The 27,989-nt window shown below is 52.7% G+C and overlaps 12 protein-coding genes across 12 annotated transcripts; 8 read left to right on the forward strand and 4 right to left on the reverse strand.

The window, feature by feature from the left end:
• The first annotated feature begins 26 nt into the window (after nucleotides 1-26).
• BKA58DRAFT_71606 (uncharacterized protein) lies at nucleotides 27-2,183 on the forward strand. Its single transcript, XM_046175774.1, has 2 exons — nucleotides 27-1,116; nucleotides 1,178-2,183. Exons 1-2 carry the CDS (start codon nucleotides 50-52, stop codon nucleotides 2,151-2,153), a joined length of 2,043 nt encoding a protein of 680 aa, XP_046020073.1. The 5' UTR covers nucleotides 27-49; the 3' UTR covers nucleotides 2,154-2,183.
• Nucleotides 2,184-2,213: 30 nt separating this feature from the next.
• Nucleotides 2,214-3,316, reverse strand: BKA58DRAFT_326336 (uncharacterized protein; the record flags this gene model as incomplete). The annotated part of the gene is made up of 3 exons (XM_046168056.1): nucleotides 2,214-2,725; nucleotides 2,782-2,963; nucleotides 3,024-3,316. 3 exons carry the CDS (start codon nucleotides 3,314-3,316, stop codon nucleotides 2,214-2,216), a joined length of 987 nt encoding a protein of 328 aa, XP_046020074.1.
• A 464-nt stretch (nucleotides 3,317-3,780) lies between these two features.
• On the forward strand, nucleotides 3,781-5,664 carry BKA58DRAFT_406630 (Alpha/Beta hydrolase protein; the record flags this gene model as incomplete). Its single annotated transcript, XM_046171972.1, has 3 exons — nucleotides 3,781-4,086; nucleotides 4,145-4,356; nucleotides 4,407-5,664. 3 exons carry the CDS (start codon nucleotides 3,781-3,783, stop codon nucleotides 5,662-5,664), a joined length of 1,776 nt encoding a protein of 591 aa, XP_046020075.1.
• Nucleotides 5,665-6,288: 624 nt separating this feature from the next.
• On the forward strand, nucleotides 6,289-6,916 carry BKA58DRAFT_406631 (uncharacterized protein; the record flags this gene model as incomplete). The annotated part of the gene is made up of 2 exons (XM_046171973.1): nucleotides 6,289-6,766; nucleotides 6,831-6,916. The coding sequence occupies 2 exons, from the start codon at nucleotides 6,289-6,291 to the stop codon at nucleotides 6,914-6,916; spliced, it is 564 nt and encodes a 187-aa protein (XP_046020076.1).
• Nucleotides 6,917-7,165: 249 nt separating this feature from the next.
• BKA58DRAFT_326694 (uncharacterized protein) lies at nucleotides 7,166-7,866 on the reverse strand (the record flags this gene model as incomplete). The annotated part of the gene is made up of 2 exons (XM_046168075.1): nucleotides 7,166-7,654; nucleotides 7,711-7,866. 2 exons carry the CDS (start codon nucleotides 7,864-7,866, stop codon nucleotides 7,166-7,168), a joined length of 645 nt encoding a protein of 214 aa, XP_046020077.1.
• Nucleotides 7,867-8,165: 299 nt separating this feature from the next.
• On the forward strand, nucleotides 8,166-9,988 carry BKA58DRAFT_432921 (uncharacterized protein). Its single transcript, XM_046173151.1, has 3 exons — nucleotides 8,166-8,447; nucleotides 8,530-8,618; nucleotides 8,668-9,988. Exons 1-3 carry the CDS (start codon nucleotides 8,370-8,372, stop codon nucleotides 9,758-9,760), a joined length of 1,260 nt encoding a protein of 419 aa, XP_046020078.1. The 5' UTR covers nucleotides 8,166-8,369; the 3' UTR covers nucleotides 9,761-9,988.
• A 2,268-nt stretch (nucleotides 9,989-12,256) lies between these two features.
• Nucleotides 12,257-14,998, forward strand: BKA58DRAFT_71679 (potassium transporter-domain-containing protein). Its single transcript, XM_046175776.1, has 5 exons — nucleotides 12,257-12,554; nucleotides 12,604-12,864; nucleotides 12,912-12,954; nucleotides 13,003-13,360; nucleotides 13,408-14,998. The coding sequence occupies exons 1-5, from the start codon at nucleotides 12,354-12,356 to the stop codon at nucleotides 14,909-14,911; spliced, it is 2,367 nt and encodes a 788-aa protein (XP_046020079.1). The 5' UTR covers nucleotides 12,257-12,353; the 3' UTR covers nucleotides 14,912-14,998.
• Nucleotides 14,999-16,097: 1,099 nt separating this feature from the next.
• BKA58DRAFT_326344 (uncharacterized protein) lies at nucleotides 16,098-17,064 on the forward strand (the record flags this gene model as incomplete). The annotated part of the gene is made up of 3 exons (XM_046168060.1): nucleotides 16,098-16,255; nucleotides 16,308-16,419; nucleotides 16,486-17,064. Coding segments are annotated over 3 exons (849 nt in total), but the record flags the coding sequence as incomplete, so codon positions are not given.
• Nucleotides 17,065-17,360: 296 nt separating this feature from the next.
• On the forward strand, nucleotides 17,361-19,221 carry BKA58DRAFT_71687 (cytochrome P450). The gene is made up of 6 exons (XM_046175777.1): nucleotides 17,361-17,605; nucleotides 17,665-17,750; nucleotides 17,803-18,551; nucleotides 18,610-18,746; nucleotides 18,812-18,921; nucleotides 18,992-19,221. The coding sequence occupies exons 1-6, from the start codon at nucleotides 17,416-17,418 to the stop codon at nucleotides 19,175-19,177; spliced, it is 1,458 nt and encodes a 485-aa protein (XP_046020081.1). The 5' UTR covers nucleotides 17,361-17,415; the 3' UTR covers nucleotides 19,178-19,221.
• A 44-nt stretch (nucleotides 19,222-19,265) lies between these two features.
• On the reverse strand, nucleotides 19,266-20,233 carry BKA58DRAFT_370935 (uncharacterized protein; the record flags this gene model as incomplete). Its single annotated transcript, XM_046168996.1, has 1 exon — nucleotides 19,266-20,233. The coding sequence occupies exon 1, from the start codon at nucleotides 19,965-19,967 to the stop codon at nucleotides 19,266-19,268; it is 702 nt and encodes a 233-aa protein (XP_046020082.1). The 5' UTR covers nucleotides 19,968-20,233.
• A 721-nt stretch (nucleotides 20,234-20,954) lies between these two features.
• On the forward strand, nucleotides 20,955-22,521 carry BKA58DRAFT_71835 (nucleophile aminohydrolase). The gene is made up of 4 exons (XM_046175782.1): nucleotides 20,955-21,306; nucleotides 21,364-21,585; nucleotides 21,649-21,789; nucleotides 21,847-22,521. The coding sequence occupies exons 1-4, from the start codon at nucleotides 21,175-21,177 to the stop codon at nucleotides 22,201-22,203; spliced, it is 852 nt and encodes a 283-aa protein (XP_046020083.1). The 5' UTR covers nucleotides 20,955-21,174; the 3' UTR covers nucleotides 22,204-22,521.
• On the reverse strand, nucleotides 22,522-27,908 carry BKA58DRAFT_71810 (uncharacterized protein). Its single transcript, XM_046175780.1, has 2 exons — nucleotides 25,961-27,908; nucleotides 22,522-25,913 (listed from the first exon to the last, which is right to left on the reverse strand). The coding sequence occupies exons 1-2, from the start codon at nucleotides 27,609-27,611 to the stop codon at nucleotides 22,840-22,842; spliced, it is 4,725 nt and encodes a 1,574-aa protein (XP_046020084.1). The 5' UTR covers nucleotides 27,612-27,908; the 3' UTR covers nucleotides 22,522-22,839.
• Between the last annotated feature and the right edge of the window lie 81 nt (nucleotides 27,909-27,989).

A 27,989-nucleotide genomic window follows, 5' to 3' on the forward strand; every position in this document is an offset into this window, starting at 1 on the left:
CCTCGGCAAATGTTCACCACCCACATCACGTACGTCACGTTCACGCATCATGAGCGAAGCCGGCATCAAGACATCGCAGCGCGTGAGCCGCTCGTGCGTCGAATGCAGCCGTCGCAAAATCCGTTGCGACAAGAAATCCCCCTGCGCGCCATGCGTGCGCCGTAATGCCGGAAACTCCTGCCGGCGGCCAATCGTTCGCGTCAGGGGACAGCTAACCGTCTACGCCGACTCCGATGCTGGCAGCGCGGAGGACGTTCAACTCGAGGACTTGCTGCGCGAACGAGGCGCTTTGCGCGCCCAGATTGCTGAGCTGGAGACCGCTCTTGCGCTGTCTAAGCCGTGTGCTCATAGCCGGACCAGCGAATCTACGGACTATTCTGCCCCGTCGGCTTCCCTGGAAGACCTGATCCCGGCTTTTGAACAGTTCGATATCGGTATCACGACCAATGCTGCGCGTGAAGGTGGCGAGAAGGATCTCATAGATAGACTTTACGAACCTGCTGCGGATCCCATCTATCTGCTTCTTCCCAGTAAAGACGCTAGTATCCAGCTCGTTACCTTTTCGCTCCAAACGCTGGGTTGGCTGCACTGCGCCGTGGATGCAGATGTATTCTTCGGAGAGCATGAGGAGTTTTGGCAGAGTACTCAGCTCGGTGCTGGCATTGACCGCGCACGGAGACCTTGGCTCGTTGTCTACCTTGCTGTCCTGGCTGTGGGCATACTCTATTCCAACCCAGACGAAATTCCCGATGTCAACCAGCTACCTCAACTTGGAGTGCCATTGGACAACCCTGTTTCCATCGCAGTGCATACGTCCCGTCTCTGGTATGAGGCTGCCCTGAAAGAGTTGGAGAGGTACGGGTTTGCAGGCTCACCTTCTCTCCCCGTGGTCCAGGCTCTGTCGGTACTGACGCTATGTCATTCCAACTTTGGAGAACACCAGCGAGAGTGGCTCATCACTGGATTTGCGACCAACATGGCAAGATGCCTTGATATGCACAAACTAGGGAACGAAGTGAACATCTCCAAAGATCTGTGCAAAAGACCAGAGTGGTCGTCGCCTTCTCAGCGGGAAATGGGGCGTCGGTTGTGGTGGGCTTGCGTCATTCGGGATTGGTAAGTCTCCATCGCAAATTACGTGCTTTCCGATCCATTCGATCTGACTGACACCCCCTAGGCTTGGGAGTTGGTCTCGACCGCCATCAATCTCACCCGCCAGCTTTTGCTGCCATGTATCGACCATCACAAGCCAAGACGACTACATACTGCCCAGAACACCCATGGCGGATAGTCCTGCTTCTTTCGAGTCTGGAAATCTGGCTACTCCTTCACCGGCTCATTACCATTCAATTATGTGCCGCGTCTCTTACATAGTCTATCTCTACATCAAAGCCAACACGCACCAGACGAATTTGAAGTTCATCAAAGCCATTGAGCAGGTGCAGACTGTCCGGCGAGACCTGCCTCTGCATCTGTCGCCAAACTTCCCAGCCAATGAAGACGATCGGATATGGGAGATGGAGTACCCCTGGATACCATTTCAGCGCTACCAAATCCACTTCGTTCTTGACTTCATATTGCTGACTATCGCTCGTGTGTTGCTGCCGAAGAATCCGGATGACGACCCGACGAACTCCAGGCAGCTTGCTCTTCAATCGGCCAACAACATTCTGAACTACTACGCTAAGCCCGCTCCAAGAGTGTACAGACTAGTGTGGGTTATATCTGCGTCAACAGTCGCAGCTGCTATATACGTGTCTTTAGACATGCTTGCAAACCCGCATGATTATCGAGGTGACGCTAAGCTTCGAATCATCAACCTCCTCAGAATGGCATTCACTGAGCTGCGGAAGCACTCTGCCGTTGCTGTCCATGCTGCGAAGGGCTCGGCAGTCCTTGAGGGTCTGCTGCCTGTGCTGGAACGGCACGACACTGAGCTTCCCGGGGCGCCACGTACGATACATGAATTACTGCAGCAGCTGTCGATGGCCGATCACAGCCACACCAACGACTTATCCAACTCGGCTCCTCCGATGGATGGTTTCGCCCACCACGGTAACTACGAGAACATCGACATGTTTGATGGGATCGGCAACACACTGAACGCAACATACGGTTTTGACGACTGGGACGAGGTGTTTGCTCAAATGTGAATGATTGCTATACAACGCTATACAAACTCGCCTCTACCAAAGCCATACAGTATACCCTCCTCAGTACGGCTTCACACCCGCCAGCTTGAGCAGCTTGTCAGTCAACTCCGGCTTCTCGAGCGGCTCTGTCCTTTCCCACGGATCAATTTCTCCATCCACCTTGGCCTTCCCTTGCGAGTGGATATTGATATGTGGCCAATGTGTCGTCGCCTCCCACTTCTCGAAGATCTCCTTCTTCTTCGCCAGATCCTCCTTGGACGCCATGGCCGCCGGTGTGTAGCATGCGTAGATGATTGTGCGGATGTTGTCTGTCTCGGGGTACACAGCGTAGTGCATCTGTCGCGAATCCCACAGGATGAGATCGCCGGGCTCGGCGCAGACTTTGACCATCTTGCAGCCTTGGTCCTCGTACCACTTCACGTCGGAGTCTTGGAAGGGGTAGAAGTCGTAGTGGAGGGCGGCGAGGGGGCCCTTGGTTCGGTCCGGGGGGTGTTGCTTGAAGAACTTGTCGAAGAGCTTGGCGCTGCCCTCCATTACGACGAGTCCGCCGTCTTTGGGACCGGCCTCGGAGACTGAAAGTGTTAGAAAGGAACTTTGGGATGGTTCGGAGGAAGGAGTCTTGACATACGGTTGATGATACCCTGGACGCACGACAGGCCTTGTCGCTCGGGTGCCTGGTCCACGTGTGGCCATGGCTTGCTGCCAGCCATCTTGCCAGCATTCGGCAGTGTGAGGTTGATGGTATCGTATGACACAATAAGCTCGTTTGTGTCCCAGAGCTTCTCGAACGCAGCTAGAACACCTGGTTCCCTATTCGCAAGAGTGTCAGCTTCCATCATCGACGCGTCGTTGGTGAAGGGGGGTACTTACTGTCGGGCCTCCCAGACATACTTCTCGTGTGCAGCGCAGTAGTTGAGGTACATCCCGTTCTTGAAGCTTTGGGGCAGATTCTCTTTGGTCCATGTCTCTGGCTTGTTGATGTCAAAGTCGTTGGGAAAGGTACCGAGCCAGTCCATCATCTTGTTGCGGTACTTCAGAGCACGCTCCTTGGGCACAACGCCCTTGAGGACGACATAGCCCTTCTCATAGAAGTCATCCCGCCAGTCGCCGTACTTCTGCTGAGCAGTGCTCGTGTTCTCGTTGTCGTCAAGGAAGGGTGCCATACTTGCAATGCAACGAGTTGATGAATTGGAAATGTAGTAATGACTTCGGAGTTGCTGGCACCAGACAGTCCTCCACTGATATACTTCACACCCCTCTACGATCCTCTCGGTCACATTACCCCGGCTCGCCCGTCCACGGCCGCTCGCTGCGGGGACAGACAAGCTTCGTTGTGGGGCGAGACCCTGCGGCTCGCTGCATCACGGTCGAGATCGGGCGAGCCTTAGCGTGCGTGTGCATCTCGAAACACTCCACATGCCGACGCTACACCTCGAAAGCCGTAGAAAGAATTCAAAAGGCAGGTCACTAGGTAGAAGTGTCGCGGCCGAGATCGGTCGGGGCGGTTCCCACGGAGTCCACCAGCGACCATACGCTCTTTTCAAAACCACGATGCGGTCTCCTCATTCTCATGTTGCTGCACGTCACTCGCAACAACTTCTTTGTCCGTTCTTTTCATACCGCAATCATGCCTCTTGCTTTTCAGGTCGCCAATCTTGCTGTCAAGCCGCCCAAGGTGGGTGAGAATGGTTACCAAGGCTTCAATCCGCGCAAAGAGACACTTCGCAAGGGATTCCAAAGTCGAGATGGCGCTCGCGCACTTTCTGAAGACATGATCGCTGAGCACGATGTCGCTGTCAAAGTCAGAGATGGATGTACGCTGTACTGCGATATCTACCGGCCAGTCGGTAGCGATGGGAGCGAGAAAGTGCCTGCGATTGTGGCCTGGAGTCCTTTCGGCAAGAAACACACGGGCATTGACATGATGTCAAAGGTTCGTGTTTACCATACAGAACAATTGCTGGGTATGAACAAAGACTAACATGATACAGGTGAAATGGGGTTGCGGTGTGCCAAAAGGCTGCCTCAGCGGTCTTGAGCGCTTCGAAGGACCAGATCCAGCAGAATACGTCCCTCGTGGGTATGCGGTTGTCAACGTAGATGCAAGAGGTGCGGGAGACTCAGATGGAGACATTGTCATTATGGGAAAGCAAGAAGGCGAGGATGGGCACGACGTGATCGAAGAGCTCGCAAAGATGGACTGGTAAGATTTGCACCAGTCTTCCGGATAACTTTAATCTAACGATGATACAGGTGCAACGGCTCGATTGGACTGGCAGGCAACTCACATCTCGGCATCGTACAATGGTTCATCGCCGCTACACAACCTCCCTCTCTCAAAGCCATCGCACCCTGGGAAGCCTGTGGTGATCTCTACCGCGAGCAATTCGTGCGCGGCGGAGCCTGGGACAACGGCCTCTTCGACTTCATCACCGAGCACGTAATCAGAGGTAAAAACGGACTCGAAGATTTCAAAGAGATGTACCGCCGCTCCTCAACTATGAACCCATACTGGGCCGACAAACGCGCCGACATCGCCAGCATAAAGATCCCAACATACATCGTCGCATCCTACTCCAGTTTTGTGCACACCATGGGCTCAATACGCGGCTGGATGCAGGTTGATACCAAAGATAAGTGGTTAAGATGGGACCCGTATCAAGAATGGTACGATCTATGGGCCGTGCAAGAATCCATCGACGAGCTCGCCTCCTTCTTCGATCGATATCTCAAGGGCGAAAAGAACGATTGGGAGTCCACACCACGCGTACGCATGTCGTCGCTCAACTACGGCGACAAAGAAGCCATCTACCCCATCGTCGAGGAAGATTTCCCCATTCCACGAACAGACTACCGCACCCTTTACCTCTCCTCGGATAACACGCTCTCAGCAACCGCACCAAGCACACCCACCACCCTAACCTACAACTCCGAAAGCAACACCAGCCCCGTCTCCCACGCAGCCTTCACCTACACATTCGACAAACAAACCCGCCTAATGGGCCTCCCCAAAGCCGTCCTCTACATGTCCTGCCCAGACTTCAACGACATGATCGTCTACGTCCTCATCCGCAAACTCGACAAAAACGGTAAACCCATGATCGCAATCAACATCCCCTGGTCCGCCGCGCCTTACAAATCTGCGGCAGAGATCCCAGAATCCGACTACTCAAACCTAATGATCTACTACGGCCCCACCGGTGTCCTCCGCGCCTCCCACCGTAAAACCGATCCCTCACAGTCGATACATCCACAGTATCCCTTCCATACGCACGACGAGGTGCAGAAGATCACGCCGGGCGAGGTGGTGAAGCTGGAAATTGGCTTGTGGGCTATGGGTGTTGATTTCGAGGCTGGAGAGGGGATTAGTGTGCAGGTTAGTGGTGAGTATCCGCTTGTGCAGGAGTTTGGTCCTAGGAAGAAGGTGGAGCTTGAGGAGAGGAATAAGGGGACGCATTGTGTGCATGTGGGTGGGGAGTATGGTAGTCATGTTGTTTTGCCGTTTGTGTGAGGGGGTGGGGAGGATGGTTATACCTAGAAGACATCTATCCATGGATGGATGCAGGTGTTCATTATTTCACCAATCTACAAAATGCAGTGCCTCATAACACAGCCACAGCCTGTCAAACTTCGTGTTCCTTCCCGTTAGCCGTCCAGAAAATCTCCCGTATGCCTAAATTGGCACGCCTTACTTCCCTGAATCTTCCCTCTTTTGTCCTAGTCCCCTGCTAGAACTTCTTGGCGTATCGGGCGCCAGGCTAGAACGGGTTACACGCGATGAGGCTCTTCGTACGAATACAACTACGCGAGGAAGCTTGAAAGTCAATAGGGGCCCAGGCGTTGGTGAAGTGGGGAAAAAGTCTTCTGGTGGCATGGTTGGTATATATGTTAGATGAGGGTCTCGGGATGGCATTGCTTAGGCACCTAGGTATAGAAGCGGATTGAAGAAAAAAGTGGGTGCAGTGCCGCTGTTGCCGGTGCATGGGATGAGTATAAGGGAAAGTGAAAAGTAACTTAGGTACGATTTTATTAAAGACGAAATATTACATATCTCGCGACGACTTCGGATCCACGAAAACATCTATTCTTTTAGAACACAACATCACATCGTCACCCGCACTACCAACCCACAACCATGTCTTCCCTCACACCAACACCCACACCGACTTCCCTCGCCCCCTCCGGCACAGTCGCCATAATCTCGGGCACCCCCTACCCCACGCCATTAACCTGCCAACCCCACGTAGCCAGAAACATGTACTTCAGCGACGTTTCCGGGCAATGGTGCACCTACGCGCTCGACCCCTCCAGCGGCAATGAAACGATCCCGTACCTCGCCTCGTGCTGCAAAGAAGGCGCCGAAGTGAAAATGTGGCAGGACTGTATGCTTTACTGCGAAGTTACGGGGGAGCAGAGGAATAGCTGGAGGGACTGCGTCGAGGAGATTTACCCCGAGGCGAAGACAGATAAGAAGTTTAACGATGCGCAGGCGTGCTATGGGTTGAAGAGTGAGGAGGTGGAGGATGTGCAGGGCCCGAATGGGACGAGGGCTGTTGAGGCGGCACAGAGTAGAACGGCGGTGGGGAGTGCGGCGGCGACGGGGGATGGTGAAGGTACGTTAAGGCTTGAGGGATGATGAGATGTTTGTGCAACTTTTAACTGACTGACTGATGTTAGGTGCGGCGAGTCTGGATAGACCATCTTTGACACTGGGAGGATGGATGGTAGCTTTCCTGGCTGTAGCAGCTGGATTCTTAGGTTGAGCGTTCATTCGGTGTTGGGCTGAGCTAGGAAACAGAAGATGTCCCGTTATATACCCATGGAGGAGGACAAAATGCTGTAAGATAAACTTGCGAGCTGCTTAGCTAGTATAGTCATCACTGTAGTCATACTGAGCATCAGTGAGATTGTAGAGCGTATGCCATGCGCTGACACCACTCACCATGCAGGCGGTCCCTGGATGCATCTGCAATGTACACAATATGTTTTACAATTCCCATCTCCTAACTACCTCACGCAGTCTGCTTCCTCGCATTCTTGACTTTACTCTCCGCCTTAACCTCCGCCTTCGTCTTCTTGCCCTGCTCCAATCTCCTCTCCTTCGCCGTCTTCTGCTGTCCAGCCTGCCCACCATGCGCCTCAGCCCGTGCCTTTTCCGCCTCGGTATGTATCCTCATACCCTGCATAGCTTCCTCCAATGTGGGTATTCTTAAGCCTTGTTTCCGCGCCAGCGCCAGTCTTTGGACACTCGCTTGCCTGCCCCGCTCTGCTGACCGTACGTCCTTCAATAACCGCTCTTTGATGCGCTGTTCGTCGAGTTGTGCTTGGGTGAGGACTGGTGGTCGGTTTTCTACGGGCTCGCCAAAGGGCGCGACGATGGAGGTTACGACGTGGTGGATGACTTTGGAGGTGCGGTAGCCGGATGTTATGCGCACGATGTCTCCTTCGACGACGGAGTTGTTGGGGTCGCGGGCTATGTATGTTTTTGGGGCTGGGAAGTGCTGTTTTGTTCGTCAGCACTGCTATGGGCGGATGTGCGATTGTCGAACCAACACACCTTCCTAAACTTCTTATTCCACTCTTGTTCTGCGACGCGCACTCGTACTGCTTTCGACATCTTGCCTGCCGAAACCACGACGCCAACTTTCTGACTTGTAAAGCATGGTGGTACAATTGATTTTCCGGCTATCGCCTTGGTCGCTATTGACGCCATGGCGGGTGGTTGTGGGTGTATATAGTCGATGCGTGGTTGGTGTGCGGTGGGTGCGGAGGTCTTGCGGAGGTTTGCTAGCGCGGGCTGCGCACGCCAAGGTCGGCCAGAGGGTGCGAATATAGAGACGGCAACTCAATGCGTCCTTCTAGGTTATCCGATCGCGTGTGGGAGGCGTGTGGGGTGGTGCAGCCTCGATTCACCGTCGTCGCGTGGGAATGGCTTCGCATGAAAAGTGAAGTCGGTAATGCCAAGGCTTAACTCCGATTGGCCGCATAATCTACGTTACTGCTATCGTGTCCCATTCGCAACATCCACATTCCAAACCTCCCTTCCGCTTTCACTCTCCCTATTTTTTCTTTTCGAGGTCGTTCGTACCTGTGTTTCACACGCGAACCTCATGTAGAAGTTTGCTCCTACATTTATCTCGGATACTTTTATTCCGTCCACTCACTTCCGCAACTTCGCAACTCCGACATTGCTGTTGGCGCAACTCACAGGACAAAATGCTCCCACGGTTAGCGCTGTTCTTTTTGGTCGCCTTCCTGGCGCTGATCGTTGTTGGTGCAGAGGACTACTACAAGGTATGTGGAAGCGCTCTTTGCAAATGTCTAGGCTATCCCCTCAGTTGCAAGTTGAAGTATACTTGCTAACATGATACTGTAGCTACTTGGCCTGAAGAAAGATGCCTCGGAGCGCGAGATCAAGAAAGCCTATCGAACCCTCAGCAAGAAGTACCACCCAGACAAGAACCCGTACGTTCGTAAACCCACCGTTTTAGCTCACACCTCTAACGTTCAACAGTGGCGACGATGAGGCAAGTGGGAAGTTTGTCGAGATAGCTGAAGCCTACGAGGTCCTCAGCAAGAAAGAGACACGTAAGATCTACGATCAGTACGGCCACGATGGCATCAAGCAGCATAAGGAAGGCGGTGGTCCACGCCAGCACGATCCCTTCGACCTCTTCTCACGCTTCTTCGGCGGCTCAGGACACTTTGGACACCAGGGCGGAGAACGACGAGGACCGAACATGGAAGTACGGGTCGCACTGCCCCTGCGCGACTTCTACAACGGCCGAAAGACGGAGTTTACAATCGAGAAGCAAGCGATTTGCTCGGCCTGCGAGGGTTCAGGCTCGGAAGATGGACACGTGGAGACTTGCGGTACATGCGGTGGACGCGGAATCAGGATACAACGACAACAACTCGCCCCCGGCCTGTTCCAGCAAGTGCAGGTACATTGCGACCAATGTCACGGCAAAGGAAAGACGATCAAGAAGCCCTGCCCCGTCTGCCACGGTAGTAGAGTTATCCGCGAAGCCGAATCACACGATCTCGAGATTGAGAAGGGCATGCCAAAGGGCGTACGCATCACCTACGAGAACGAAGCAGACGAAAGCCCCGATTACGTCGCTGGCGACCTCATTGTACACCTTGTCGAGGCCGAACCTGCTATGGGAGAACAGAACCACGAGCGCACAGATGGAACCTTCTTCAGGAGACGGGGCAAAGATCTCTTCTGGCGCGAAGTTCTTTCTCTCCGCGAGGCATGGATGGGCGGGTGGACACGCAACATCACCCACCTGGACGGCCACATTGTTCAGCTCTCCCGCAAACGTGGCGAAGTCGTTCAGCCTAACCTCGTTGAAATCGTCAAAGAAGAGGGTATGCCAGTATGGGCCCAGCACCTCGAAACTCACGAGGGTCTACAATACGGTGACCTGCATGTCGAGTACGTAGTCGTACTCCCTGACCAAATGGAGAAGAGCATGGAGAAGGAGTTCTGGAGCGTATGGGAGAAGTACCGCGCCAAGAAGGGCGTTAGCATCGATGCTGAGCTCGGTAGGCCAACGGAACCTATCAAGATGCCTGAGCCGGATGCGCACGACGAGTTGTAGGACATGATTCGGAAGTGGATGTCCTCAGTGTATGCATAGCGCATAGAGCATGCGTGGAAGAGGATGCTGGGATGAAGCGTTATGTTCAGTGCTTGTATGAATTGAGCGTGGTATACCCGGTGATGATGCGGAGTTGGGGAGTCGGTTATGGCTTTGCTGCCGCGGTGCTTTGTCATATAGAGTTTTTTGTTATATACACATACTAGAACAATGGATTCGTATACTATGTGTTGGTTTTATGAGGATGTATGCGTTAGTGATGATCATCATCATCACCATCGAAAGATACGTGTCGTACAGTCACTTATTCCTCCGATCTTGTTCGCAAACTCATGCAGTGTATCGGAGGCCTTTTCGAAGAGCGAAATCACTTTTGGAAACAGGAGTACCGTCGAAGAATAGAAGCATGGGTATATAGCTAGTCCAATGATTGTCGCAAAACCGAAAAGCAGACCACATCAGATCTTCGAAACCAGATTTTTAAGAAATCTCCGCTGGCTCATACATAGTCCAGCTGGTGACTTTCAACTGGAATTCGTGCATAAGAATGCTCTCAACGAATTTCGCGTGTTTCACCCAGAGGAAGGAAAGACTTCATGAAGACTCCATCCTTCAACTTTGTTCTAATTTTGAGAACGAAGATTCTCACATGCGAAGCTTGCAACATGATTTTGATGATCAAGTGAAGGAAGTAGGTGGGAAAGGATGAGCGCAAAAGATACGCAAAAAACGTGGGAGTTATTTCGGTTCACACGCGCTCGGCGTTGTAAGTTTTGATAGTCTTTTGTTTTGTATCACAGATACGATCCCTTCCAGTTTTGGAATGTGCGGAAGAAATTGAGGAGTGAAGATGAGAGTTCAGAACTGATCGAAGAGAGAAGTTTATATATGTTGGAGACGAGAAGAGCAAGGACATGACATGTCATCATAGTGCTTTGGGTAGATAGCGGAAGCTCGAACGCCCATGACATTGTGGGTGCGTTGTTTTGTTTTCAGACGCGGACATGCAAGTGTTGATCAGCCGTTTCTGCCGACAAATCCATCGATATCTTCAATTACGTTTTGAATGTACCGAGATGCGCAAAGACTCAGACATAGCAACCGAGACGGCGCTTTTGCTTCATGAACTTCTAGTCGTTTGGAGTCTGCTTCGCTATGTCGAGGTTCACTTGTTTGTTTTGGGGGAAGAGAACGCTATGTAGTTGCGGAAGTGGACTTTTGGAGTTGCTGGCACGAGTTTGGTAGAAATAGCAGTGGAGAAGTGCAGCAGACAGAGGGTGGTACATTGAGGTTTTTGAAAGTAAGATGGACAGGGCTGGCGAGGCAAAACACATGACTCAATCCAGATTCGTTTTTGAAACATGGTCTTGATGTCCATAGGTTTTGGAAATTCTCTGGCTTTAGAAGAATGAGGTGGAAAGATGGAGAGTGCTAAAGGAGGTTTTATACCTGCGAAAAAAACTTCGTACGCGCCGATCACGTGGACTAGCACGTCAAGGCTATCATAGAGCAGCTCATCTTTTTGCTGAGTTTACGCAATCTGAGTTGAGGGAGCCGTCGCGTTCCGGGCGGCTCTCGATTTCCACTTTGTATTCAGTAAGAAGAAACTAGAAATCCATAGTTTGGAAAGGGGTTAAAGTATACGGCGGCTGTTGCGACAACGCGAATTGGAAGATGACACACCGTGACAACGACTTAACCGGCCTCTAGATGCAGGTACGCTTTGCTAGACCGACAGCGCCGTTAGCTGAACATACTCTGCTACGGCTAGGTTATGGTTTTCGGATCCTGATGCAGAAATTTCGTGTATACGAGCCGGGCTGGCCACTCGCTAAGTAGCACTACCAAGTGTCATGGTAGAGCTTGTACCTGATTGTCTGTCGATGAGTGATGGACGCGTGGTCGAGACCCCACGGGCTGCGAGGTGTGAAGGTCGGACCAAGCTTCAGCGGGGTGACCCGCTCAGTGCCGCTCAAGCATTAGTGATCTTCGCTGATTGGTTCGCGACGATCTTAGCTGCGATAATCTCTCAGGGTGCAGTTGCCCGATACACAAAGACATCCCACACCCCGCCAAACTTCAGCTGGTCCTCGTGCATGAAGCCTGCACGATGCGAACCTCAACCTCTGATGACGGCGGTGGATGATCGCTCGTCACCATTGTGACGCAACTACACCTTTCGAGTACCTATGTATGGCGTGCTTCCACAACGAGCTGAGGACCAAAGCCTGCTTTTAGCCAGTACTCCTGGCAACTATTCACGGGATGCGCGATTTACGAGCCCGCGACATTGCATCAAGGGCTTTGCGGCGCCGAAAAGCAAGCGCTGCAAGTCACATCCCCGCGCGCCGACGCTCAAGAAAATCCCGCAGTGCTGCGCCATCCTGCCTAAACAATGAAGCAGCTAACTACACGTGGGCATTCCGTTCTCACGATAAGCACCAGGCTAAGAGCCAACCAAAGTTTTGCGTCAGCGGTAGAGCTTGTTACCAGATGAGATTGTCACTCGGCCACAGTCGCGGCAAGATAACGGGATTGTATAAGTCCTGCGAGAGTGCGTTACTGTTTTTGCGTACAACACCGACAGTCTGGTATGGATACCTCAATACACTTTGCAAATGCAGACCTGCATCCGGTTCGGTCGTCGCAGTCCGTGGGCGGAGTGTATCCTATGCGCTCACGCACAAAGTCGCACGTGAACCGGACTTCGGTTGATGCGAAGATCAGCGAACTGGAAGACGCGGAAGATGAAGATGCAGGCCTACGCGATGAGCGCGATTTTAAGCGCAGTCAGGTAAGGAGGCACATGGCGCGGTGTGATCCAGCTCACTGACGCGACGCAGGTCTTCAGTCTGACACAGATCCTCGTCCTTGCATACCAATCTACCGGTGTCATCTATGGCGACATTGGAACATCGCCGCTCTATGTCTATTCTTCGACTTTCACAGAGGCGCCTAGTCGCATCAATCTGCTCGGTGCCCTGTCACTCATACTATGGTCTGTCACCTTGATGGTCACCGTCAAGTACGTCTTGATCATCCTCCGCGCCGACAACGATGGAGAGGGCGGGACTTTCAGCACGTACTCTCTTCTATCCAAATATGTACGTCCAATGACCTGTGTGAGATCTTCAGTCACTAATGTATGCAGGCAAATATCGCGAACAGAGATCCACGCGAAGCAACCCTAATACGTGAGTGTGCATCCTGCCCTAGGTCTTCCTATACTGACTTTCATGCAGGGATGGAGAGACATAATACCGATACTCTGGGCCGATCCACAAGGAATATTCGCTCAACCATCGAGAAGTCCAAGTTCTTCCGCGGTCTACTGCAGGTCATCGGTGTACTGGCTGTGTCGATGGTCATGGCTGATGGTGTTTTGACTCCAGCTCAATCCGTCTTGGGTGCCGTGCAAGGTCTCAACGTTGTGAAGCCTGATATCGAGAAGTCTACCATCATCGGCGTCACATGCGCCATCCTTGTCCTGCTTTTCTGCGTGCAACCACTTGGTATCACGAAACTGACATTCATCTTTTCGCCCATTGTCATTGTATGGCTGGCCTTAAATGCTGGGTTCGGAATATACAACCTTGCCAAGTACGTATTCTTGCTACGTCCCACATGCTCTTGACTGACAGCTATAGGTATGACTATGCGATCTTAAAAGCCTTCAACCCCTTCTACGCATTCGACTATCTGATACGAAACAAATACGAAGGCTGGCGTAGTCTCGGCGGTATCCTTCTTGCTTTTACAGGCGTTGAAGCTCTGTTCGCAGATATCGGTGCCTTCAGTCGCCGTGCTGTACAGATCAGTTGGCTTGGATACGCCTACCCGTGTCTATTGCTTGCCTACAGTGGCCAAGCTGCCTACATCAGCGTGCATCCGGAGGCATACTCCAACCCCTTCTACAACTGCGCCCCACCGGGATGGCTCATTTTCTCGCTCATTGTAGCCATTGCTGCTGCCATCGTCGCGTCGCAGGCCATGATCACCGCCACATTCCAGCTCCTGACCCAGATCATGAAGCTTTCGTACTTCCCACAGATCAAGGTCGTGCATACTTCGACTACATATCACGGACAGCTGTATATCCCTAGCATTAACTGGCTGCTGATGATCGGAACTGTACTTGTCGCTGCCATCTACAACAACACAACCTCTTTGGGTAACGCCTACGGCGTATGCGTCATGTTCGTCACATTCTTCGACACATGCATGGTTACTCTCGTTGCAATCCTAGTGTGGCGCATCAAGCCATACTTTGTACTTCTTCCCTGGCTCACCATCGCTTGTCTGGATGGTGCCTACCTGTCATCGGCACTTACCAAAGTACCAGACGGCGCTTGGTTCACTATTCTCCTCGCCTGCCTCCTCGGATCCATATTCATCCTTTGGCGATTTGGCAAAGAGCAACAATGGGGCGCGGAAGCCAGTGATCGCTTCCCAACAACGCACTTTGTAAAGACCTTGCCAGACGGCCGCCTGGAACTGACCGAGAAATATGGGAGCAAGTCTGTTGGAACCATGGAAGGCTTCGGCATCTTTTTCGACAAAGCTGGCGAGACAACTCCTATCGTCTTTAGTCAGTTCATTCGCAAACTAGTCACCATCCCGGAGGTCATTGTCTTCTTCCACCTTCGGCCACTAGAGGTACCCTTCGTTGCTCCGGAGAATCGATACAGTGTCTCGCGACTTGCCGTCCCCAACTGTTACCGCCTAGTCGTTCGCCATGGCTACATGGACGAAGTCATCACCCCAGATCTAGCATCGCTGATCTACGAGAAAGTCCGCAACCACATCGTCGCACGGGCCTTGGAACGCGATGGCGAGATATCTGCCAAGGCTACCGGCGCCCAGCCGGAGAAGACCATGGTTACCGAGACTGTTGCTGGGAGTGGCATATCGACTCCTACACGCAGTTCAACTACTTCCGCTCGTCTGGAAGCCCTTGAGCGTGCGTACAACCACGAGGTGCTGTATATTATTGGCAAAGAGCAGATGAAGGTCAAGGTCGGTACGAACATCGTTCGACGATTCTTCTTGAAGGCTTTCTTGTTCATCCGTGATAACTCAAGAGCGAAGATTGCGAGCTTGGACGTTCCTATGGATAAGGTTATTGAGGTTGGGTTTGTGAAGGATGTGTAATTGGAGTAGTTGGGATTTGGATCCGTAATCTAGTCTTCTGGGCGATGATCGCTCTCACTCTAGTGATTATTTTTTCCGATCTTTCTACCCCTTCATCCGTTGTTGCTGTTATTTTGTGGTTGATGCCAATGCGTTACGATGACGTGCCTTCCTAGTCATTGCTCACTGGTGCTTGGACCCTTTCCTGACTAGCCACACCTCACTAGTCTACAGGACACCCTCTTGGATTGATCTCACCCTGAACACCTCTCACTCTCCTGCGAACATCCCAAACCCCCAAAATACGCTCAATTTGCGATTATGAACAATTTACCCGACGATAGTATCATTTGGTACGTGTACGTCGCCAAGGCGGCAGGACCGTTAGATAGCTCGTCACCGGGTCGAGGCCTCATCGACGCTCCTGAGCCTGAACCTCTTCGCGTCCCGAGCACACACGCCATCCAGATTGCCGCCGTAACGTCTTGAGATCAACGTCTGTATCCCCTGAGATGAGCTGCGATACACATGGCTTCACCAGATCCAGATTTAATTGCGCCGCATGTCATGCCGTGGCGCGCATCGGCTTCCTGCCAGGCAAATCAGCGTGCCAGATGAGATGCGATCAAGATTTTTTCATCGTGTCGATGCGTGGACGCTCTTTTCGGCATCGTGTAAGGTGGAGTCTTGATCTTCGCGGAGTTGTACCTGAGATGCACCCCTTTCGTTTCCACTTTGTGAAGTTACATGTTTATCCTTCTCCTCCAGCAGGGTCTCCGAACTCTGCATCTTCAATATGGTGCTCAGTCTCTTTGAGTGGGCGTATGTTGTTGCCTATACCACGTTCGCAATTGGCTTATTGTCGTCCATCGCGCGTTTCTACTCTCGCGGACTAGTTTTGAAATCATGGGGTTGGGATGACACAGCTTCATGTTTGGTGATGGTAAAACTTGGCCAGCTTTGCAAAGTCTCCACAGTTGCTCATTCTCTCAGGTCGTCAGTATTGTTCATCAAGTTGTTCTACAGCTGTTTCTGAACCTGGGCTGTGGCAAGTAAGTTTGGGGGTACTCTTCTGAGATTTTGCGAAGACTTACCATCGACTCCAATAGACCTGGCAATGTGAATTGCAGTTTCCAATCCCTCGATCTTCTTCGGGTGAGTTCTTCACCAGCGTTATCGTAAGAGATAAAAGGACTAAGAAAGCACGCAGACATCATTTATCGAAGAAATCGTGATTTATGGCGCACACTCCGTCATCAAGATAACGTTTCTCTTGTTCTATCTCCGGCTTTCTGTTGGCCAGATGTTCCGCGGCTTCGTATATCTTGGATTCGCGCTTGCGTTTTCGGTTTTCCTCTCCAGCTTGTAAGTTGAATGGTATCCGCAGTTCATACGGCCGCAGGCTGACAGCATCTAGGCTCATGACAGTCCTACAATGTATACCATTTGAGAAGATCCTCAACCCCATGTTGCATCCCGAGGTTACATGCATCGATATGCGTGTCATGATGCTCACTCCGCCTATTCTTGTACGTATCGACTATCTACACCCAACCACCGCACTCTGTGCACATACTAATCAACGGTGCCCTTAGAACATCTTCATGGACCTCTACATTATCTGTCTCCCGATACCCTCCGTTTTGACCCTCCGAATGAACCTACGTCGCAAAGTCACCGTCATCTCCGTGCTCGCCTTCGGTATCATCTCCGTCACAGTCGCAATACTCCGCCTACCCGTTCTCATATCGGTATCCTCGATGAAGACAGACCTATCAATAGACGCGGGGAAGATGATAATTGTGGCATCATTCGAGGTCCAATGTGCGATCGTTGCGGCGAATTTACCCGCAATGAAAGCACTGTGGAGGAAGGTCAGAGGCAAATACAGCTCTGCAGGCAGTTATGAGCGATCGAAGGAGAAGCCATACCGTCTCTCGTCGATGCGCCGAGAACTCTGGAACAAGCGCGCTTCCATGGGAACTATTACGAGGCTAGAACAAGGACTGACTGGCAACGAGTCACAAGTGGAGCTCGTGGAAGGCATACACAAACAACCAGGTCCACTGGTTTTCGGATTTGGGGAGTCACATTCCAACTCTGTAAAGTCTTCTCGGCAGAACTCGATCATTGTGACGACTGAACTGGATGTGCGACATACACCGAGATTGTAGCGGCTGTGACACATACATCCGAGGGGTTACGCTAGAGCTAGGCTGATACTTAGTATACTTAGCTCGGCATAGCGATTCAGTCTTGTAATACTCAGTATTGTAGTGTAATAAGCCGCGTATCAAAGGGAAAACTTCAGGATCCTGTCCTCACCCGCGCTAACAGTCCGCAATTTATGCCACCCCGAACTCCATGTCGCTAAAAGCCCGATTGGGTTAAACCTGCATCCCGCTACTCCAGAAACATTCAAGTCTCAAATCCAAGACTTCCATCCCACTCATGTGCCACGCCGCATATCCTCCCACTATGCAGATCAAGCTCATGTCGAGGTCGGTCATCTCGACTGGATCAAAATGGACTGGCTTTTGCTCACGTCAATTGTAGGCATCAGTCTCTTGACTCTGTTTACATGGCGTCGGTACTCCTCCGCAATCAGCGACATACCGGGACCATTTGCTGCTTCTTTTACTCGTCTTTGGCATATGCATCGCATTCTGGAAGGTGATCAGAACCTCAGACTCGTACACTTGCATGAAAGGCATGGTAGGTACACAAGCTTTATAAAACTCTTGTTATTGATGTTCTGCTCACAATTTCCCCAGGTCACTTCGTTCGTATCTCATACGACGAAGTCAGCGTTAGCCATCCAGATGCCATTGCGAAGATCCTCGTAGCTCCTCTACACAAGGTACTACTTCGAAAGACACACCGATCTACTAAGCGACTAACATCAGTACAAGGCAAACTGGTACAAAATCCATGCTTTACCAGACTATCGCTTCCAATCACCCATGAGTACCACAGACCCCAAGAAAAAGATCGAAAAGTCAAAATACATCGCCGCGGCATACACCGTCTCCAACCTTCTCCGGTCCGAAGAGCACATCGATCGCACTTTTGAGACATTCTTCGGTTGGATGGACAAGTTTGCTTCCGATAAGAAACCCATGGATCTCAACATATACATCTCCTACTTAACCTTCGACGTAATCGGCGAAATCGTCTTCTCCAAACCTTTCGGCTTCCTTGCCCAAGGCAAAGACATCGGTAACTCGATCTCAAATTCCCTCGCGCTGAACGCATACATCGCCGTCGCCGGCTACTTCCGCTGGATCAACATCGCGCTGTTGGCCAATCCGGTCATGACGTGGCTTTCGATACTACCAGTGGGCCATCTCTTCGACACTGTTACGTCTGTGTTGGCGGATCGGGAGAAGAATGAGAATGTGAGGTATGATGCCGTTCAGTACTGGTTCAAGCAGCATGAGCGACATCCGGATAAGTTTACCATTCGGGAAATCAATACACAGGCGCTTGCAGCTGTGGGTGCGGGGTCGGATACTGTTGCGGCGGGTATACAGTCTTTTATTTATCATATGATTCGTCATTCTGATGCGTGGGAGCGCGCGCATGAGGAGGTTGTGAAGGCAGTGGAGAAGGGGTTGTGTGGGGGGAGAGTGGTGTCTTATGCTGATGCACAGCAGCTTAGGTGAGGAGACAGCCCCCTCGCATCGCCTCGGAAGGCTATACAAACTGACTTTGAATAGCTTCGTGCAAGCCTGTGTGAAAGAAGCGCTTCGCATCTTCGGTCCAGTGCCCATGGGCCTTCCACGCATAGCGCCCAAGGGAGGCTTGACTATTGGCGATCGCACTATACCCGAGCGTACTATTGTGTCAATTAACCGTGAGTCGACAGTTTCCATAGAAATTTTCTGGAGGCTGGGCTGACTTTGCCATCTCGAACTACAGCATGGGTGATGCACTACTCGAAGGAGATATGGGGAGCCGATGCGCACATTTTCAACCCCGATCGCTGGTTGAAGGAAGACAGCGCTACGAAGGAGAAGTACTGGATACCTGTAAGTGACCTCTGTCTCCATACTTATTGCACAACAACATCTTTGTGTACATGCTGACTGATCTGCGTAGTTTGGTGCAGGTTATGGCGGCTGTCCAGGCCAAAACATCGCTAAGATCGAACTCGCGAAGATCGTAGCAACTTTGGTCAGAGACTACAAGATCAAGCAAGTGGACGCAACGCAAGACTGGCAATGGAAGGCCTACTTCACAGCTGTCCCGCATTCATGGCCAGTCGATATCGAGAAAAGGGTATGAAATAGAGGGTATATAACATATGATGGTAACCAAAGCCACTCGATCCAACCTCAAACTCCAGTAAAGAACCCATACATAAGAAAAAGCGTCAAAGCCAACGTTCCATACTCCCAAACGGCGGATACTTCAACCCACTCGGTTTCCTCTTCCTCATCCACCTCCCACCACCACCACCACTCGCACTACTCCCCACAGTACTACTCAAGCAATCCCAATCCCACGGCATGCTCTTGCTCAAGGCTTCGTAACCGGCTACTCTACGCAAAGTACCTCGTGTTCGCTCTTGTTGGACATTGCGGAGGGCTGCGCGAGTGTTCTCTCGGACTGTCGTTGTTGATACCCTAGGCTCGACGATCTGGGTGTGATAGGTGGGTTCGCGGGGGCGGGACGGTGGTGGACAACGTGATGGTTCGCGGGTGGGTGGTGGGGGGCAAGGAGATGAAACGGTGCGTTTCCTGCCGGAGCCGCGGAGGTGGCCTTCCTGGATGTCGACTATGCCGAGTCCGTCGTGGTGGTGGTGGTGGCTATGGCCATGTATTGGATGCATGAGTAGTGGATGTAGATGCGGATGTCTGTGGTGGTGATTCAGGTGCGCGTCGAAGTGCACGTGATCGCGACCACCCCCTTCCTCCACCTCGAGGCTCATACTCGGTACTCTGACGCGGACGTCGCTGAACCGCGGGGATGCCGGGCTACGGCGAACGCGAACGAGTTCCTCCGCACATGAAGAGTCGGTAGAGGGGCGCTGTTGCTTTTTGCCTTTGGCCGGTGTAAGGGTGAACCAGCACATTTCTGTTGCGCGGCGAGGAGAGATCAACGCCGGAGTCGATGCGCGCGGGCAAGGGGTGAAGTCGTGTGGGCGGGGCAATACGATGGTAAGCAGTGTGAGAAAAGGACGGGGTGTAAGTTGAAGGTGGTCTCGAAGGTTGATAGTACGAATAAGGTGTAGTGTCGTAACGGGGCATTCAGAAGACTTGAAAGAAGAGCAGACAATGGGGTGCAGGAGGTACTTTATCCTATGACTGACACACAATGTACATATGATCAGATCCTTTCGCACTCCTTCTCATGATGGCGTCCACCTATGTATATACTGTTGCCCTCGACGATCATTTGCTACTATCACGCACGCTGCGCCGGACATGCACGCGGGCCGCACGTATGCTTATACGTGAGAGGACAAATGAAACAGAGTGAGTGAAAACGGTGCCTGCATGATTGTTGCTGGTGCCTGCATATAGGCAATGCAAACATGTGTTCAAGTCCGCTGGGCGAGTGACTGAGGCTGACATGGGTGCGAGATGCGCGCGTGGGTCGGCGCCATGTCTTGCCTGACCTCAAGTCTCAACGAGTGGCATGTGACGCTTGAGCCCCAGCGCCCGTTCCTGACTTGCACGATGCGGGAACTTGTAGGATCTGATGACGTATGCCGCAATATACTAAGGTCGTACATTAGTCCCCCCGATGGCATTTACCTCTCTTGCGATGCGTCTGCGCCACATCTGCCCTTTGCTGTGTGCAACGCGATAGCCTGCAGGACTACCTGCACTTCCTGAAAGACTTCATGCCTAATGAACCAAGCATTTCCCTTCTCTTTAGTCAAGTGAGTAGATGCTATTGCGATAAGTGATGATCGAGCAGACCAGACGCGCGGTACTGAGCATTGCTGCTCCTGTGTGAGTGGCGATGACCGCGGAATCAATACTAGAGATAGGAACCTGGAAATAGCAGAAACCAGAGCAAGCGCTAGTGCATGTTAGCTAGTATGCCTGCGCGCAAGGAGAACTAGAAGATGCGCAGGTTGTATTGTAGTTCATCGGTGCTCATCCACTGGACTGGTGAAGGCAACAGCTAGACGCGGCTATGTCTTGGCATTACCGACAACGCCGGAGCTTCGAGCTCACATCACCACGTCAAACAATCAAACAACCCCACCCCAACCACTCGATCACGTTTCCGATACCCTTTGAATCCCGCCAATACACACCGTCGCAATCATGGATTCATTAGTATCGCAGTACAGCCGCCCGGCGTATACAGAGGAAGGCCCGTCCGAGGAGGAGCAGTTGCAGCTCTACAGCGGCACCCCAGAGCTATCTCTCAAGTTTGCCCTACCACCAGTAGCCCAGGTGCGTTCTTCCTTTACTACAACTTATGAGGAGTCGAATTTACTGATAGTATTATAGTCAGCATCATGGCTCCGCGCAATGACGGACGACTACTCCAACCCCAACTGCCCCATCAAGATCGCCCACGGAACCACAACCCTCGCCTTCCGCTTCAAGGGTGGCATCATCGTAGCTACCGATTCGCGTGCGACGGCTGGAAACTGGATAGCTAGTCAGACAGTCAAGAAGGTCATCGAGATCAACAACTGCTTGTTGGGAACTATGGCTGGTGGCGCTGCTGTACGTACACGGACAATACCGGGGAAGAGTTAGTGTGCAGGACTGGGTATTGACATGCGATAGGACTGCCAATACTGGCTCGCATACCTCGGAATGCAATGTCGCCTCCACGAGCTCCGCCACAAGCGCCGTATCTCCGTCGCGGCAGCCTCCAAGATCCTCGCCAATCTCGTCTACTCATACAAGGGCATGGGTCTGAGTATGGTACGTCTTCTGCCTTCCCCCCATATCCCTGCCTTTCTCATCTAACCCCCTCCCCAGGGAACAATGTGCGCAGGCGTAACCCCCCAAGAAGGCCCCGCCCTCTACTACATCGACAGCGACGGCACGCGCCTGGCCGGCAACCTCTTCTGTGTCGGTTCCGGACAGACTTTCGCCTACGGTGTGCTCGATGCACAGTACAAGTACGAGCTGGAAGATGACGAGGCGCTCGAGCTGGGCAGGAGGAGTATCCTCGCTGCCACCCATCGCGATGCGTACTCCGGTGGTTTCATCAACTTGTACCATGTCAAGGAGGACGGCTGGGTCAAGCACGGCTTCAATGATACGAATCCGATTTTCTGGGAGACGAAGCTGAAGAAGGGCGAGTTCTCGAATGTTACTAGTGCATTGGAGTAGCGTGGTAGCTATGGGTCTGGGGTAGAAGCCTGAGGTCCGCCGGTGGAAGTGAGGTAGATGGCAGATTATGAATGCTGCAGTGTAGCAGGCTGACCCAAATCACGACTTAGACATGCCCAATGAAATAACGGAACATCACAACATTTCTCATCAGAAAGCCAACAACGCACAAAGAAACCGTTTTGTGAACAGGTTTGCATTTGCATTGCCAAATCGTACGCGACTAGTCACTATTATCTACGATACTATGCATGAAACCCTCAATAGCAAACAATTGAAAAAGGAAAGAGCCGCAGTCCATGCTGGCTGACTGAGTGTCAAAACGCCTTGACTCTCTCCATCCCTCCTCCCTCCATTGACAACGTAACAGAAGTATCAGAAAGAAAATGACGTGCAATGTACACTATCCCAGTGCCGAATAGTTGGGTATAAGCAAAGACCTCCTGACAAGGAAGTAGTAACGCCGCGCAAGTCCCCTGTGTCCGCCGCCCAGTGCGTGGACAATGTTGTTAACGCCGACCCCCCAAATGAATGCAGATAGGAAAAGACGGGAAAGTGAAGAAGGACGACTCAAAGAAAGAAAACTGTCTCCAACGATGGTGAGTGTGCAAGGAGAAAGGGTGTGGTACGATGTGCTCAACGACTCCGTCTCCGTAGCCCCAAATCCTCTTGTTGCAACTGCTTGATCAGATCGAAACTCGCTTGGTCGAGGTTGGGATCGATCATGTTGAGCATGCTGCCCATGGGGACGTTCATACCTCCATTCATCCCAACGCCGATGCCCATACCGGTTCCCATACTCATCCCATGTTCCAATTTGATGCCGTTGCCATTGCCGTTTTCTTGCCGTTTGCTGGGCGTGGATTTGGGTGTTTTGCTGTTGCGGCCAGCGCGGGAGGGCGTTTGACTGGCTTTGCGGCTTGACGAGTTCTGGGTGCGGGCTTTGTATGAATTGTTGAGTGTGGGCGTGACGGGTGGGGGAGGGAAGTCGGAGTTCGTGGTGAAGTTGTTGTAGGTATTTGTGGCCGGAGAGGTTATGTATGGGTTGTAAATGTGATTGGTGGTTGCCGGAGGTGATGCAGCGGACACGTGTCTGGGCGAGACGGGCGATGATGGGTTGCGTACGGCGTGGTGTTCTAGTCCGGGCTTTGACGCGAAGCCGTTGGTGTGCGTATGCACAGTATCGTTGTGTGGTGGTGGGCCAGGCGTGAGCGGCTCTATGCTAGGACCGTGGACCTCGTCGTTATGTCCAGTAGCTTCCATTCCATCCATGAGCATCGGGTCGGTTGGCTGATACTCGACAGACGACATGACCGTATCGCCGTTTCCGTGGTACGAGTTCGCCGCGTCATGATTGTAGTCGCCGTTCGTATATGCTTGTAGGGCAGGATCAACTGGCACTAGATCGTCATTCTCCGGGCTCTGATCAAGCGCTTGCTGGGCGGAATACGCCATCTCCTGGAGGAAAGACGAACCGCCACTAAATTGATTTGGGAGAGAGTGGCGCGCGTGCATATCGCCATTCAGATATTCGTCATCATATGAAGATTCGTGTCTCATCCGCTTTGCGGCTGATCCTGAGTCCTCGTCGCTGACCCTTCGTTTCTTTGACGCCGAACCCCGCGGAATGGGGATCTCGTTGGCCTTGACAGGATCAACGTTGCCATATTCATCGTGTATGCATCGACGTTTGCTCTTCCTACAGTCGGCACAAGCCTTGACTCTGCCGGACTTGAGTGCATAAGGGTCGCCGTTCACATCAGCCATGATTGGGCCGCCATTCACTGGCCCATTGGCGGCGTTTGACAAGCTATCTGCAACAGAGTGATCGCTAAGCCGGCGTTTGACAGATATGCCATATGAGCCAGAGAGGTCGATGGTGTGCATGCCCGGTTTCGATGTATCGATAAGTTCGTCTTTGTGTTTGCATCGGATACGGCGCTTCCTACATGCATCGCATGCAACACGTTTGGGTCCGAGCTGAGAGGTTTTGGGCGTGGTGATGTGCGGGTTATTTGCCGACGGTCGTAGGAAACCAGTCAATGGTCCGGACGTCACAGGCACCATGTCGAAGTTGCTGTAGTTCTCCACTTCGACAGGCGGTGAAGGCTCGGGAACCACATCTGAGGCTTTGATGCGTGCCGAAGACCTCTCTGCCGTTGCTCGTAAGGCTTCATGGAGCGTCTCACGCTCCAGTCTCTTAACCTGAGCAGCACTGAGCTTCTTCTCTGTGGTCTCCATCACTTCAGGAAGAACAGCATCGGAGAAGGCCCAAGATGGTATGGTCTCGTTCCCGCGTTTCCATGCGATCCACATTGCAAAGCGTCGGGCTAACATAAGCGGCTCGCCATGGCCCTTGGGGATCGACTTATTGACAGCACTTCGGGTCTTTTGAGGCACATCAATTTTTCCTTCGGTGATCAGGACAGTTCTCCAAATGTAGTTCAAAAGATCGCTCAGTCCTTCAAGTTCGTGCTTGGAGTAGTATCGTTTGTTGTAGTTCTGTGCGCCCAGGTGCGAGTTGTGACCGAACCTGTCTGGCTCGCAGTAGATGGGTGTGTCCCGTGTGAACTGCTCGCCGCTCTGCAGAAGCTCTTGAACTGGACCAGGAATTGGATCTTCTTCCAGATATTTGATGGCAGTCAACCACATGATCTTCTGGAAGAAAGGATATCGAAACTGCAAAGCCACCTTGGTATTCTTCTCGATTTCCAAAATCTTGATTTGCATGCCGTAATGTATGCGGGTGAGGAAGTTACCGCCGATGACGAGACTGTCCTCGGGAGTCCAGACAGCGTGAATCCAGCCAGAGGGAATCAGCATAGTATCTCCGGGATACAAGTCCACTCGGTAGCATTCTTTGACCTGTTTGCCGAGCCAGTCGTGTCCTTGATTTGGAGAAAGACACCAGTCTTCGTATTTTTTGAGGTTTTGCTTTGTTGGTGGGATGAAGAAGAAGACTTTCTTTCCCTTGACGATGTGGTAGTAGACAGAAGAGCCGCCAAAGTCGATGTGGAAGTCGGTGAAGCAGTCCGCGACAGACATAAGGCAGTAGAACTGCACCGGAGGCGGCGCAGACTTATCATCTTCTCGCCACACGGAGTCTTGTAGGTCCATATCTCGAACAGCCTTGGGCCGTCGTATGAGCTTTCCGAGCCTGCTTCGAGACACCTCTAGACTGATGACATTCCGTACAGGCTTTTCTCCTTGTTGCTCGTAGTAGTCAGCCCACTTTCCCATAGTCCACTTCTTGCCTTCGCCTTCTTGCGCTTTGACGTCGATTACGGGTACGGGTTCGTTTGGGCCGTAAAGTTCTGCCACGCGGCGAACCGTCAGGCCTTTGGGTATGACCATATCCAAACTGTCTTGACCGTCGTCGGCGACTGTGTCGTATCCAACTTGTGATCCTGACCCGTCTCCTTGTCCCTCAGTGTTTTCCATGATAACGTCTTCCTCCGTTGACAACACCGAAAGGTTCATGGCGCCAGGGATCACAATTGGCTCTTTGAACCCGTTCATCTTCTCGAGGAAGTCGCCGGTGATGAGTTGGGCTGGCACACGCGCAAAGGTCTCGGGGGTAAACTCGATATCGCCATTCTTGAATGCTGAAATATAGTGGTGCTCCGGGTTGTCGTCAGAGGTCTTGAGAACGCCCTCATTTAGACCAGCGTAGTCAACAGTTGTGTGGGCTCTGACGGATTTACGAACCTCTGGACCATGTTAGAACTATAAGCCCAATGTGCGTCGGTAGACCTACTCGTTGTTTCACCAAACTTGGGTCTACACGGTTCGCAGTAGAATTTGTTTACCTCCCGTACCTCCCGTTCGCTGTTGAAGCCAGCGCAAGGGTAGTGATACCACTCTTTGCAGCCATCGCAGCCGATCCATTGTTCGCCGTCGCCAATTTTGGTGGGTGATTCGGACGATTTGCAATGGGCGCAAATAAGTTCTGGCTCGACTGGAGCGGGCGCAGGCTGCGCGACAGTAGCAGTAAGAGCAGGGGCGACTGTTTGCGACCCAAGAGGTAGTGATTTGGCTCGTGAGCAAGTCGAGAGCGGTTGGTCGCCTGCTATTCCTGGAGCTGTTGTTGAGAAGGAGTGACGACGTGCTTGCGAGGGCGAGGTTTGGGCTGGTTCAGCTAGACGTGTCGTAAGAATGGAGCTATCCGTTGGGACCGCAGCAGATTGATCGGCGGGCAAACTCAGCGGCGACTGAAGTTGATCCGGGGCTCCAGGAGTACTTGTAGACGGTGCACTTTTAGGCTTGGGTGTCGACTTCTTCCGTCTGCTACTGGCCGAGGGGGTGCTACGAGATGCGCGCGCCTTTCCTTTCGGCAAGCCCTGTCCTTTTTTCGCCTTTGGCTCTTCTGGCGGAACGGCATCTTGCATCTCAGGCTGTGTGACAACAGTAAGAGCTTCCTCAGGCGGTGTATGTGTTTGCGCAGCTGAGGCGGTCTGGGCTATGTCGGAGGGTGCGTCTAAAGGGTGTTTCAGGTCGACGGGTGCCTGCGTAGGCTGGCTGTAGTGGTCGGATGACGGTGGTGGCGGCAGAGGCGCTAGAAAAGGATTTTCGGGCGCTTGCTTATGTTGTGTTTGTTGTACTGGTTGCGATTGTTGTAAAGGTTGTGAAGGATGCTCGGCCGGCGCTGATTGTGAAAAGGCCAACCGCTTTGCTGTCGAGGGCGGAGACTGCGCAAGTTGTGTTGTAGATGCCTTGAAGAAATCCAGTAGCAGCTCGGCTTCAGCACGTCGGTCATCAGGTACGGCGCTGATCTGATGCATGCCATTACCGCCGTCGGCCATGTGCTCGACACTGTAGGACCAGCCCGGAATATGGCTTGTAGCCGGTCTCGACTGAGACTGCCCATACTGTGGAGAGCCGTACACCTCAGAGCGCGCTCTCTTTGCAGGTCTCTCGTCGTAGGAATATATGGGGTCCCTAGGGGAGGCGTGTATGGGGGCGCGTTCGCCGATCGGGTAAGGGTGGGTCGCCGGCGACGTCGCCAGGTGTGAAGCATGGCGCGAAAAGTCAGCGTAGGGCGGGTTTGTGTGCTGCCTGGTGATAGCGACATCTGCGAGGGCCTCAATGGGCGATGCCTGGGCCAGAGAATACTGCGGCGGCGGAGGTGCGGAGCGCGACGAGTGCCCGTACGTCACCACCGGCGACGACTGCTCCCCAGACGCGCGCGCGCCCTCTCTGAAGGTGAAAGCATTGTGCGAAGCCTCATTGATATGCCTTGTGCCTGATAGCGACGCGGTTGGGATATTCGCATTGCCGGCGGGGTGCGCTGTCGAGGGCTCCGTGGGCGGCAGGATGGGTGACAGCGGCTCGTAAACGGGCGGCGGAGGTGTAGGGGCGCGCGCCGAAGCTCGCCTGTACTGCTCCTTGAAGGACGAGAGGCGCCTCATGGTGGTCGTGGGTGCGGAGGTGGATGGACTGGGGCTTCGGAGGTGCGAGGTACTCGCCGGTTTGGTGTCTCAGACAGATGCGCTATGGAGCGGCGGCACTATCAGTGGAGAGACGGGCGGAGTAGTAGCAGCCGGGCATGGGCATGTCCTGCGGCGAGGCGACTGTGGGCGCGGTCGCGAATGAACGAGCGTAGGGGGAGGTTTGAGAGTAGAATGATGGTGGTGGAGAAGTCGGCGGGGATTGTATTGGGAATGTTGCGACCACGAGCAGCACAATCCAACCACGACTCGGCCACGCCAGCGCCGACGACACACTCAGGGCGCGATAGGCAGGCGAAGATGCGGCAGCTTCACAGAGAGCTCTAAGCGCATGTGTCT

This window comes from Alternaria rosae (genome assembly GCF_020736505.1).
Source record: "Alternaria rosae strain MPI-PUGE-AT-0040 chromosome Unknown BKA58scaffold_14, whole genome shotgun sequence".
NCBI lineage: Eukaryota > Fungi > Ascomycota > Dothideomycetes > Pleosporales > Pleosporaceae > Alternaria > Alternaria rosae.

Excerpts from the sequence above, each read along its gene's own strand:
- BKA58DRAFT_71687 (XM_046175777.1), top strand. The coding sequence starts at position 17,416 with ATGGACTGGCTTTTGCTCACGTCAATTGTAGGCATCAGTCTCTTGACT. Across the intron at positions 18,552-18,609 it reads GCTGATGCACAGCAGCTTAG|CTTCGTGCAAGCCTGTGTGA; the intron begins GTGAGGAGACAG and ends GACTTTGAATAG. Across the intron at positions 18,922-18,991 it reads AGGAGAAGTACTGGATACCT|TTTGGTGCAGGTTATGGCGG; the intron begins GTAAGTGACCTC and ends TGATCTGCGTAG.
- BKA58DRAFT_71606 (XM_046175774.1), top strand. The coding sequence starts at position 50 with ATGAGCGAAGCCGGCATCAAGACATCGCAGCGCGTGAGCCGCTCGTGC. Across the intron at positions 1,117-1,177 it reads GCTTGCGTCATTCGGGATTG|GCTTGGGAGTTGGTCTCGAC; the intron begins GTAAGTCTCCAT and ends GACACCCCCTAG.
- BKA58DRAFT_71679 (XM_046175776.1), top strand. The coding sequence starts at position 12,354 with ATGGATACCTCAATACACTTTGCAAATGCAGACCTGCATCCGGTTCGG. Across the intron at positions 12,555-12,603 it reads GCGATTTTAAGCGCAGTCAG|GTCTTCAGTCTGACACAGAT; the intron begins GTAAGGAGGCAC and ends GACGCGACGCAG. Across the intron at positions 12,865-12,911 it reads ACTCTCTTCTATCCAAATAT|GCAAATATCGCGAACAGAGA; the intron begins GTACGTCCAATG and ends TAATGTATGCAG.
- BKA58DRAFT_432921 (XM_046173151.1), top strand. The coding sequence starts at position 8,370 with ATGCTCCCACGGTTAGCGCTGTTCTTTTTGGTCGCCTTCCTGGCGCTG. Across the intron at positions 8,448-8,529 it reads GTGCAGAGGACTACTACAAG|CTACTTGGCCTGAAGAAAGA; the intron begins GTATGTGGAAGC and ends ATGATACTGTAG. Across the intron at positions 8,619-8,667 it reads TACCACCCAGACAAGAACCC|TGGCGACGATGAGGCAAGTG; the intron begins GTACGTTCGTAA and ends AACGTTCAACAG.
- BKA58DRAFT_71835 (XM_046175782.1), top strand. The coding sequence starts at position 21,175 with ATGGATTCATTAGTATCGCAGTACAGCCGCCCGGCGTATACAGAGGAA. Across the intron at positions 21,307-21,363 it reads CCCTACCACCAGTAGCCCAG|TCAGCATCATGGCTCCGCGC; the intron begins GTGCGTTCTTCC and ends ATAGTATTATAG. Across the intron at positions 21,790-21,846 it reads AGGGCATGGGTCTGAGTATG|GGAACAATGTGCGCAGGCGT; the intron begins GTACGTCTTCTG and ends CCCCCTCCCCAG.
- BKA58DRAFT_71810 (XM_046175780.1), bottom strand. The coding sequence starts at position 27,611 with ATGAGGCGCCTCTCGTCCTTCAAGGAGCAGTACAGGCGAGCTTCGGCG. Across the intron at positions 25,914-25,960 it reads CAAGTTTGGTGAAACAACGA|AGGTTCGTAAATCCGTCAGA; the intron begins GTAGGTCTACCG and ends AACATGGTCCAG.